Source organism: Notolepis coatsorum, assembly GCF_963971535.1.
Source record: "Notolepis coatsorum genome assembly, chromosome: 1".
Taxonomy (NCBI): domain Eukaryota; kingdom Metazoa; phylum Chordata; class Actinopteri; order Aulopiformes; family Paralepididae; genus Notolepis; species Notolepis coatsorum.
Window position 1 is genome coordinate 216,368,748 of NC_140165.1, and position 12,912 is coordinate 216,381,659.

The window sequence follows — 12,912 nt, forward strand, 5'->3', positions numbered from 1 at the left end:
GTTTGAAGTCTCACGGTGTTCCATTAGACAGACCAATTGAACACCACAGATACCACAAATTCTTCTACTCAAGAGAGACATCGAGAGGTTTTGTTTCAGAATTTTATCATCAATTACTAACGTCCTCGTATGAAACCCTCCAACTTGACTCTGTCTGGAGGAGGGATATACCAGACCTGGAAAATGACTTTGATTGGCAAGGAGCCTGGGCAAATGTCCGACTTACATCAAGGAACCCGGATCATCAACAAATCAATCTTAACTATATTCACAGGACATACTTGACTCCTATAAGACTGTGCCGAATGGGGCTCAAACAAGATTCCAAATGCACCCAATGTACAAATGGGGACGAAGGGACATTTATGCACATGTATTGGGACTGCTCACCAGTTAAGGCATTCTGGAAAGATGTGACCCAACAAATATCAAAACTCGTATCTTGGAATATACCTGTACACCCCTCGGTATTGCTGTTGAATGATGTTTTTGAGTTTGCAGTGAATCCACAGCTAAAGAGATTGGTTTTATCGGGTATCACAGTAGCCAAAAAGCTGATCGCATCACGCTGGTTTCAACCGGAAAAAATGTGCCGTAAAGTTTGGTTTCTGACATATCTCGATGTAATTTACCATGAAATATCTACAGCAAGAATTCTGGGTCTCAATGAATCCAAAATGTCAATGTGGTTAGAAGTGGTGGAGAGAATAAAAGCTAGCTTATAATGGTAGTGTCTGGTTAGGTGCGAGGGATAGTGGAGGTACTTCTCAAGGTGGGGTCCGGGAGGGGGGGGTTCGAGCTGAGCATATGTATGTAGTTTTTTTTTTTAGATAACAGGTATTATGGGTATATCTTATATAAAACAACTAACCAAAAGGTGATCCCATTGGATGTGCCCTGACAATTAATGCTTGTATATCTTATCGTGTGTTGTCATGTTTGTTTATATGTTTGTTTAAAAAAGAATAAAAAAATAAAATACAAAATATAGGTATAGGTATATATATATATATATATATATATATAAAAATATTTTTATTTTTTACTGTTCATATTTTTGGGGAAGCCTGGCTTCCCTTGACTCCATGAATATTCTTCACTGGACATCATCGCCTACGGCAGCTTATACGCTCAAAACGCAAACCTAAAACAAAACCCGGGGGGGGGGGGGGGGGAGTGCGGCTGGCTCTCTCGCGCGCTCTCTCTCATACTAATACTAATTGGATAGTTGATGATATAAACATTTAATTTCATTATCTGTAATATTCTAAAATCATTAAGTCTGCTATATAAGCCATTATCCCTTTGTGTGTGATTATTATTTTCTCACAGTAGTGTGTGTATTAGGGCTGTCCCCGACTAAGGATTTGGATGGTCGACTATGATTGGCCAAAATTTGACGTTAGTCGACTATTGTTTTTTTGTTTGTTTTTTAATTAAAAAAAAATGTTATCATTCCATTTGGGCTGTGGGGGGTGCTTAATGTCTGAAGGAGTCGACTGAAGGCTTCTTGTCCTCTGCAAAAGCATGCAATTGGTCCACTGATGGATACATCTTGATATTTGTCTAGTGTGTTCATTAGATGGGTGAAATCCTCTTTCAGTGCCTCTGTGCCTGTTTTCGTAGGCAGTTAGCCTCCGTTATGCGTGCCATTAGCGTTAGCCACGCTTCTAGGCCTCTTTTCTTTTGAAAAGAATGATAATAATTTATTTTTTTTTTTTTTACTAAGAGGTTGGCCAGTCGACTACGGCTCCTTTCGACCGATTAGTCGACTAATCAACAAATATGGGTCAGCCCTAGTATATATATATATATGTGTGTGCGTTTGGCTAAAGTGGATAGAAAACACAGTACTGTGCAAAAGTCTTAGGCACCCAAGAGTTTTTATATAAAACTCTAAATAAATACATTTAATTAGTGTGTCAGTAGACTACTCTTAGTACATTTTCATTTAATAATTTTTTTAAAGCATCTTCATGGTTTAATAATGCAAACATATGTTGCAGGGACTATTATAATCATCATATTGGCGTGACTATGCATCAAAGGGTTAAAGCAAGCATTTTTTAAGTGCTTTTAGAGGAAATGTCAAAATATTGCGATATATATCGTGATATGGCCAAAACATATCGCGATATCATTTAGAGGCCATATCGCCCAGCCCTACTTCCCACAACAAGATTTCCAGACTGGTCTGGGGATTTAAACAGGCATCCATCCAGCCACACACGCCCACATCTCTAACATTCAGGCTCCATCTATCTTTCTTATTTCTTTACAGTCTTTGAAATTCAGAGATCTAATCTTAAGGGAAAATACAACAGAATTTACATGGTGCTATTCCAGTGATCTTGGACAGTTCAGTCAACATCTGTAAACATATCTATAAACGTGTCTCCCTGAGCAGGAAATCAGAGCTCAAAGACTTGAATTTGGAAAAGTTACACTTTTGGTCCATTGACGATCAATTTGGTATTGGTGGCCGACTTAGTGGGCTCATAGAATTTCTGTTTAAGCTGTAAACACGCTTTTAAAGTTGTATTCTTTTTTACAGCACTGAATCATAAAATATACATACCGGTATAACCCAGTAAAATCACCATGACTACTGTCAGTGTCTATTATTATCTACTATTCACCATGTATGGAGCAGCTCTAGGATTAGTCTTTGTTCTCTGTTGTTCACCTTAAAGCAACACGCCAACATTATGGGAAATGTGCTTACCATCTTCTCCAGAGTCAGACAAGAAGATGAATACCAATTTCTTCTCTGTGCGTTCAGTAGAGGGCTATTTGGCTGCAAGCTAGCCTAGCTTAGCACAAATGAATGGAAGTGGATACGGACCACTAGCCTAGTTGTTGGCAAAAAACACCTCTCCCAGAGTTTTAAGCTAGGCTAGTGGTCTATCCACTTCCATTAATTTGTGCTAAGCTAGGCTAGCTTGCAGCCAGATAGCCTTCTACTGAACACACACAGAGGAAATTGGTATTTTGTCTTCTTGTTTCCATAAATGTTTGGTAAGCTAGGCTAGAGACCTGCTCATATTCACACATTTGAAACTGAGCTGTATAATATTACAGACATAATATACTGTATGTGACTTCTATTTCAGGGTGGATATTTATTCTGAGTGATTTATAAAGTGTTAAGTGTTGTTATTGGCGGTCATCTCAGTGACTGAGCGAGCGTTGCCTTGTGTGTTGCAGGTGAACATCCTGGTGGACACAGGTAGCAGTAACTTTGCTGTAGCAGCGGCTCCGCACCCCTTCATTACGCACTACTTCAACAGGGCACGGTGAGTGGCCGTGACTCTCTGGGAATAGCAGGGCTAGACGGATAGCCGGGTTTTGGGTCAGATTGTGATATTTTGAGAGCTTAATCTTCTGATAACCAATAGGTACCGTTATATCAGCCGATGTACTTCTCTTTAAAACCTCTTTAACATGCTAGGCCCACATGTGGGTCCTCTTGAGGACGATTTGCCCACCGGCACTTTGGCGACCTCAAGCGGCTCGGGTGTGCATATTCTTTAATACAATAAATATCTAATTAAAGCCCTATTTGTTGTTTGTCGATCGCCGTTTCAGGTGACAAAATCCGAGTTACATTCCGATATGTGAGGCGTGCACCGAAGTACACGGCAGACTTAAAAAAAATTCAAATACCACTCCCGACTCTCGAGCCTCTACCTCCGTCAATCATTTGGCAATCTCAAAAATGATTGGACAGGGTTGTAACCAATGAGTAGGGCTTTCCAATCGTACCCACGTGGGAATGAGCGAATTATGGATCTAGGTGAAAAGTCACAAGCCAAAACGGGAAGAGAATTCTCCGTCGAATGCATGAGAAAATAGTTTTCTGAGCCCTCTCACCTTTTACCAAAACCGCTTCTAATCACTCATTTATGAACAGATTTTTATGAAATTTGGACATGTACTACAAGAGACTTCAGGCTGTCTGGACCCAGAGTATCTTTTTAGCCATACCAATGTTTTTGGAAATACTACTTCTGGACTACTAACTACTACACCGTGACCGCATAAACTTTAAAACACTACTCCTCACCTTCAAAGCCCTCCACAGCCTGGCCCCCCCCTACCTGACTGATCTCCTTCTTCCCTACCGCCCCACCCGTTCCCTCCGGTCCTCCTCCACTGCCTCCCTCACTGTCCCGACATCCAAGCTTAAAAACTTTGGAGATCGGGCCTTCTCTCGTACTGCACCCCGACTCTGGAACCCCCTCCCCCAGTCCATCAGAGACTCCCCTACACTCTCCACCTTCAAAGCTCGCCTCAAAACCCACCTGTTCTCCCTTGCCTTCAACCCCCCCCCACCCATAAACCCCCCCCCCTCCAACCTGATTGATGTCTGTCTCCAGTCTTTTTGTGCTATCATGCTGTTTTCCCTGTTCCCCCATGGTCTCATGTTCCTTTTGTTTTTGTTTCTTTGTTGTTTCTTTGTTTTTGTTTCTTTGCTTTTGTTTCTTTGTTTTTACTTTTGCTCCCGACTATTGTCAGCGACTTCGGGTTATTGAGAAGCGCTATATAAGTTAAATGAATTATTATTTATTATTATTATTATTATTACAGAAAAAGTTTTTCTACAACTCAAGGTCAGACCTATTTCATTAGCACTAAAAGTGAGTTTTCTTTATTGTATCAGAAACTTCAGGATGCCATCTTTCAAAAGAGACCAGGCTCATGCATGTGCTATAAGTATTGAAAGATAACAGTGTTTCTAGCCTTTGATCATTTAATCCACTCGTCACCTGCTGCTCCGTGCCTTTCCTCCCCAATCTGCGTTGTGTTTGTTTCATACTCGGTTATCTCATTAGCTGTCTCACACTATCAACCCCGCTGGTACATTCGTAATCAGAAGAATTCGACACTGGCAACGTGATCTCTTTCCTGATGTTTATTTTCATAAACATAGCTTCTTACAAGATGTAACCCATTCTGTAATGTCCTTGAACAGTCTTTGAAGAAAAACTGAATTCATTATTCTCTACCGTCTCTTCTGCTATTAGTCCAATGGTTCTGAGGCCTCGTCGTCAGCCAAAACCTCCCGTTAGCCGAAGCTAGCGATGACGTGGCATATTCCCTTCCTCCCCGTGAGGGGAGGAGGGATCCTTTCAAAGTCTTTGATCAACGCGCCTGCTTGCCTCTGCGTCGTGTCTCAATCTAACTTACCCCGGAAGGTACTCACCTCTCATAACATTCTCCCCCTAGCAACGGGCCCGCCCCCTCTTCTCATTACTATGTGACATGCTACCATGGCAACGGCTAGTCACCTTTAACACACTAAACGTCCTCTTCTATCGATGTCGAACTCTCCCCATAACTCTGACCAAACCTCCCCCCACCAGTGCTTATCAGGTGTTGATGTTAACAACCTGCCGACAACCTCGGAGCCCATGGATCTATTACCCTGTGGCTTCCCAGTCTAACTTGAAAACACACACCACTAAATACTGTCCTCCTCATCTGAGATCTAATAGCAGATGCTGTCATCTCCAGATATTTACATTATATACACATTGAAAAACAAGGATTCCTTCAGTATAAAGTATAGTATTTTGGTTTGCAAAAAAAGTATGCAGTCCTCAAAAACAAAAACTAAAATGGCCAATTTTGGGGGCGCCAAACGAAACTAATTTTACAAATGAAATTTCCTTAACACTTTGATCGCCATGGTTAAATTCATAATTTACCATCCCTAGCCAGCTCTATTTGTCTATGGAGAAGTTCCCCTTCTTTGCAGGGCTATAACTTTTTAAATTCTATTGCTAAATTGACATTATTATGGCCCATTCAATGTCCTATATCCATTGTTCAGGGTGTAGCAACTATATACTTTTTCATTCACATATTCATACTAAAATATGGTCTAAAGCAGTGGTCACCAACCCGTCGATCTTGATCGACTGGTCGATCTTTGAGACTGTCCCTGTAGATCTTTCCATGAAAATTTAAAATTAAAAAAAAAAAACGTGTTTTTTTTTCTTCTTTTTTTAGATCTTACCCTGAGAGTCCACATTACAGTTCTACCTTTGTTTTGATGTGAAAAGTGATGCTGCACTTAGCACTGACTGAGAAAGTACACATACAGTTCTACTTTTGTTTTGATGTGAAAATGATGCTGCACTTAGCACTGACTGAGAAAGTACACATTACAGTTCTACTTTATAAAATGCTAATTGTAAATATGTTTGTCAATGTTAATAATATAAGAGAGTCCACATTACAGTTCTACTTTTGTTCTGATGTGAAAAGTGATGCTGCACTTAGCACTGACTGCACTTAGCACTGACTGAGAAAGTACACATTACAGTTCTACTTTATAAAATGCTAATTGTAAATATGTTTGTCAATGTTAATAATATGAGAAAGTCCACATTACAGTTCTACTTTTGTTTTGATGTGAAAAGTGATGCTGCATAAGATGACTACACTTAGCACTGACTGAGAAAGTACATAATGGTTCTACTTTGACGTTTTAATGTTGGACCAAAGCATTGCATGTAATTAGAATACAGGCAAATAAAAGTCATTTCGTTTAAAGTACAATCTTGGCTGTCTTTTTCTCTCAACGCTTCAATCGGTAGATCTTGCCTTCACCAAAAAAAAAAAATGATCTTGGGCTTAAAAAGGTTGGTGACCACTGGTCTAAAGTATAAGTATGTTTTTATCGTTTTCTGCAGCTTTCTTCAGAACTTGATTTATAGCCCCAAATGCATTATATTGATGATCAAATACAGTTTGGTAGCGATCGGTGCCAGATGAAAAATTTCAACTGGAGGTACTTCTAGAAGTTACTACGTATCATCTGATATTGACCGGATGGGCGAGGGGGCGCTTATAATTCCGTGGGCAACGTTATACCATTCATCTAGTGTGGGTCATATGATCATCAGATCAGTTAGTATAGAATACGTTAGAAAATAACGTTGAAACTCACCGTATCTTCCTCGCGCCGTTGGACGATCAGCGTGGAGTAGACAGTTTTCGATTATGGGATGTTGATCCTGATGAACCATTTCCAGGTTGTATAATACTATATACGTCCAAATAACGTTGTTTATTGAGTTAGGGCGAGCGATTGATTATCCAGTGTGTTGAGATAGAGTCCTGCTAATGATCGCGAGTCCCCGGACGAAATATGGATGAGCACTTTCTGTTTGACGAGTCACTTCCTGTTGGCGATCTGCCGATCGGCCACCAGATGGCGCTCTTGAACCGCTAGAGAATTTAGTGGAGCTCAGCTGTACATCTCAGGTCCCCGGAGGAGAAATATGATTTCGATCACAGATTTTTGAAAGACGAGTAACGGCGTCTTCGGCAGAATGAGCATGGCGAGGAATGACGTCTAAACACGTCATCGGCGATTAAAGTGTTAATTAGGAAAAAAGGGTTAACATTGAACTAAAAGCATATTTTGTACCTTAAACTAATTGAATTGTTTTATAATTAAAGTAATTTCTTATCTGACAACTAAATAGCCTCACATATTGACAAGTATTTCAAGCAACAATAGAAAATAGATGTTCTATTAGAACAAAAGCATGGATCTCTGTTTTAACTTGCCATAGGGTTGTGCATTTATTTAGCTATTGTTGTGATTAATTTGAATAGTGAAAAAGTTATTTTATTGTTTATTTTTTGGCCAGCAGAAATTGATAAAAGGCTAATAATAATAAGTCTTTGTCATGCAGATTAACACACGCATGCAAGATGGGAGACTCACAGGAACACACACACACATGCACTTAGTCACAGATGAAATAATATGATATATTATATATCTGCACTTTTCCCATCTCATTGTCCTTCACCCCCCAAGGGTAGCCGGGAGCAGACATGGGCGCGTGGGCCCTGCCAGGGGACCAATCCAAGTGCTCCTGTCCGTCTTCACGACGTGACAGCGTTAGCGATCTGGTCTGCATGTTTTTCCATTGGGTTTATCTTATTGGGGGGGGGATCCTTGCGAGCACGGGAAGAACATGCAAACTCTACACAGAAAGGCCCAGGAGATGCCCCACCATGGCAACCTGGTCCCCAAGCGGGAATCGAACCCAGGACCTTCTAGCTGTGAGGTTAACCACTACACCACCGTGCCGTCTAATATTGGCTGATTATATCGACTGATACCAGTGGACCATCTACTGTATCTGCCTAGCTCTAGTGAACAGTCTTTTAAACTGATTTAATTCATGCAGCCAAATGGCGACGACATTGAAAGGAAATTCATTGAAATTACAAAATGTGGTATGATTTCCCATACCGTGACTATACACAGGATAGCCGCCCTAGAGGTTAAGTGGCCGGTTGATGGTTCGATCCCCAGCACTGTCAGTGAGGCGTATTCCAGCTGTGAGCTGATGCTGAAGGGTGGCTGGTATTGCATATATACAGTGCCCACCATATGTGCCTAAAATGTGCCCTTGAGCAAGGCACTGAACCCTCATCTTGCTCCAGAAGTACCCTGCGTTCTGACCTCTCTGATATAATACACAAGTGTGTTTGTGTAACTAGGTGGGATATGCAAAAAGACAAATTTCGATTGCCTTTTGTAAATTGACGACACAAGTACTTATATAGAAGTGTGGTTATTCTCTGCCTCCTCTTTCTCCCTCCCCCTTTCCGTTCTATTGTTTTATGAACATGTTTGGTATATTTTGTAATACTGAGGTTGCACATTGTCCTATCTGACGCATGCGGCTCTTTAGCCAATCAGCTGCGGCTCCCTGGCCCAAAAATTTAATAAAAATTAAATACCATTATTATTATCTTTTTTTATTGCTTTTTTCTTATTTTGGAGATCGATTTCATACTGTGACACTGAAATGAAAAAATATTTCATCAACTAAGATATTTAGTCAACAAAAATATTTCATCAACTAAAATATACAGTACGTCACACCCCGCGCCTCTCCCTGCCGTCTGCAAGTGGCTAATCTTGCGTTTCCGACCCCCCAGTAAGCTAACCATGGATAAATCCAAAAAAAGGAAAATCTGAGGAAAATAGAGGGTTTAATTCAGCGTGGACAGATTAATTTGCTTTCACGACTAACGATGCAGGCTTACCTGTATGCCTGATATGTGGTGCGAAATTTGCGAACAACGAAAAATTTACTTTTTATTTTATAGATTTTCCACAAATAAGGGAAGGACTCTAATAGAGCTGCATAGTTCAGGGTTTTATTTCAAAGTAGGTCTACAGATGCCAGTGTTTTTTCTCCTTTTCTGTGTTTTATTTCAAAGTAGGTCTACACATGGTAGTCTTTTTTCAAAGTAGACTACCGTACTTTTCGCACTATAAGCCGCACCTGACTATAAGCCGCAGCAGCTAAATTGAATGATGTGTACATATATAAGCCGCACTGGACTATAAGCCGCATGTGTTTTAATGTTTAATTACCATATGTAAGGAGTGGAGCCTGCGGCTTAATTTGACTCAACACGGGAAACCTCACCCGGCCCGGACACGGAAAGGATTGACAGATTGATTGCTCTTTCTCGATTCTGTGAGTGGTGGTGCATGGCCGTTCTTATATTGAGCTTTAAGTTCCCACCTCTACAGAGAATGACTCCCATTGGGACACAATACTGTCGGACAAATAACATTAACTCATTTACAAGTTGTATTAAGTTTAGCAAATAAGGGACCAGATAAATAACATTTCAATGCAGTAAAAAAAGCAATATTTAAATTTTCGGGTTTTGTCCACATATAAGCCGCACCGTTATATAAGCCGCAGGGTCGAAAAATGGGGAAAAAAGCCGCGGCTTATAGTCCGAAAAGTACGGTACTTTTTATTTTATAAATGTTCCACAAATAAGGGAAGGACTCAAATATACCTGAATAGTTCAGGGTTTTATTTCAAAGTCGGTCTACAGACACCAGTGTTTTGTCTCCTCTTCTGTGTTTTATTTAAAAATAGGTCTACACAGCCAGTATTTTTTCTCCTCTTCATAAGAGTTTGAGGTTTTCCTTTGTTATAACAGGTAAAAACAGCAATAAAAAGTCAAATCTTTATTTTTGTTGCTTTATAATCCCATTAATGCAACAAACTGTGTGCTATAAGTATAAAGTATAATAAATCGCAAATTACTTTGGGTATGCAATTGTCAGGCATTTTATGCTAAATGTGGGGTATGTTTGGGGATATATAAAACGTTACACTGTGTTATCTTCATTTTAAGGGTAAATAGGTTGTGCGGCTCCCTGAGCATTTTATTTTGTGGGACGGGGGAAAAGTGGCTCTTTTGATAGTAAAGGTTGCTGACCCCTGGACTAGGCCTTTGCAATTTCTCACAATCTTATGTGTGAAGTGTTGTGCATTTCCATAGTGTCGGGATGAATTGGTCCTCTGTCCCTCCCTGCATTCAGCTCCAGTACCTACCAGTCCACGGGCAGAGCGGTGTCTGTCAGGTACACCCAGGGCAACTGGGAGGGCGAGCTGGGCACCGACCGCGTCGCTTTCCCTAAGGGCCCTGAAGGCGTCTTCATCATCAACATAGCTGCTATCCTCACCTCCGATTCCTTCTACTTGCCTGGAGTCAACTGGCAGGGCATCCTGGGCCTGGCCTACCCCTTGTTGGCACGGGTATGTGTGTGTACTTGTGTGTGTGGTTGTGTGTGTATATTGGCATTGAGATGTATATATACTCATGCAGATGTAATTCCAGGCTCAGGCTACTCAATATCAGCCACTTTTCCCACACAATCTACTGGACTGGACGCAGTTTCCAGTGCCGTAGACTAGGTGCGTTCGTATAGCCTATATACAATCCTATGCTCTAAAAATAAAGAGCATTATGATTCCATGGGAACAGAGCACAAAATACGAGAGGGATTTACAAAAAAAACAGATGATGCAGGAAATATAAAACATTTAAATACATTTAACATGTTTAAGCCTCTACTCCCTTCTGTCATGTAAATAAAAAAGCTGCATTTGGCAAATTGTGATCTGACACAGGGGCGACAGTGGCTCAGGAGGTAGAGCGGTTGTCTGGTAATCGGAAGGTTCCCGGTTTGATTCCGGCTCCTCCCGGCAGTATGTCGAAGTGTCCTTGAGCAAGACACTCAACCCCTAATTGCACCCGATGAGCAGGTTGGCACCTTGCACGGTTGCCTCCGCCGTCGGTGTGTGAATGTCTGAGTGAATGTGAGGCATAAGTTGTAAAGCGCTTTGGATAAAAGCACTATATAAATGCAGTCCATTTACAACAGAAGTAGAAGCCGTTTCCTAAGGTATCAATGGTTTAGAGAAAATATTTAAGCTATTCTTTAGGCTCCAAGATGGAAATTCCACTGATCTACTGTATTAACACTGAGTGCCAGCAGGGGGCGCACAATTTAGCGCTTGAGTGCCAGCACTCTATTCAATGAGAGGGCGAGCACATTTGCGAACGCATAAACTATATCTTAAATTATGGCTGTGTGTCTAATAATAGAAGACCGGAAGGGTCGGTCGAAACGTTGCATCTACTGCCTTTTTGTCAATTAAAACACCTTGGAACAACAAGTGAGTTGCGAGCCCCGCTTTGTCTTATGTATTACTGTTTTTACAGTTTGGCTCAGCACCAACAAACGGAGGATGTGCGTTATTTATTTTTTCTGAATGTGTGTCTAATACGCCCGTCGCTTATCAATGACTTGCTTGCAGTCAACATTGTCGAAACGGATTGTTTTTTCATCGATACATTTCCGTTTTATACCATTTTGAAAAACGCTAGTTTTTAAATATTTTCAGAAAAAAGTGATTCTGCAGGAATCGCCCTTTACAAAATGTCATTTTTCGGCCTATTTATGAATAGTTTTCAAATAAACGCTAGATTATCGATAGTATATGTGTACTTATGCACGCTAGAGAAGCGGGCTGAAAAATCTATTATCTTATTTCCTCATCAGCACACACACACACACACACACACACATAGGGGACACGTTGATATATCTGTGAAAAAAGCTCTGATTACCCCAAGACTGGTAACATAGATTCCTTACCTCAGATCAGATGTTCTCCAAAAAGATTATTCCAAGTCCTGATCGTCATTCCAAATATCGATCACGTTTATTGATCCAACGCTGGGTGCTCGAAACACATTATTCCACGCTGTTCTGAGGGACCACAAAGACTGCAATCGGCTCGGATTACATGCCTGACAAGTAAAATGTGGATTCCGGATTTTCTTTTCCCCATGCGTTTTCATTCAGTCCAATCCAAAGGGTGCATTACCATCCGGGAGATGATGGGGGCGGTATTTTCCCTGTTCGAGCTCAGAGAGAGTCCCAGTGGTAACGTGAGGCTAGATTGATGAAAAATGTATGGAAAAAAAAAAAGATTAATAACGAGATTTCACTCGTTGCACTGAGCGGTTGGCATGAAATAACGAGAATTCTCGTCGTTGGCAGTCAAAGTGTTGAACCAAGTAGGCCCAGGACTTTTGGAAAAATATAATCCCCTTACTAGATCCAAACATCACAAGCATCTACTTATTTACTATATAAATTCCTCATAGGTACTGAACCAGGTAAATATATCTCGACTTTAATGCACTTGAAGCAAACTACACATACAGGAGCTTAACTAGATTCAGACTTTTTACAATTCAGAAGATCACGCATTTTATTTGAATGTTTCCGTTCTTGCTTTTACTGCTTTAGTTTGTGTACATCTTTTTAAAATAATGTATTATTTGTTTATTTTAAACCTCTTGTAAAAGAGAACTTGGTGTGTTCAGACAGCTAGTGATCAATATGCCATACTACTGGGCATTAGCAGATATCCATTAACTGATAGGAACTGACAGTTGCTTCTCAGCTGGGCAGGACATGAAATGCTCAAAAGTTTAAGTTTCATCTAGTGGTCGACTGATATGAGTTTTTCAATGACCGATACCGAT

At 40.7% G+C, this 12,912-nt stretch overlaps 1 protein-coding gene across 1 annotated transcript in view; it reads left to right on the forward strand.

The window, feature by feature from the left end:
• The window catches only part of bace2 (beta-secretase 2), a 66,884-nt gene that overhangs the window by 15,595 nt on the left and 38,377 nt on the right, over positions 1 to 12,912 (forward strand). The window contains exons 2-3 of the mRNA XM_084323207.1: positions 3,208 to 3,296; positions 10,391 to 10,607. Of these exons, the coding sequence (XP_084179333.1) occupies positions 3,208 to 3,296; positions 10,391 to 10,607 (306 nt within the window). The remainder of the gene's footprint in view (positions 1 to 3,207; positions 3,297 to 10,390; positions 10,608 to 12,912) is intronic.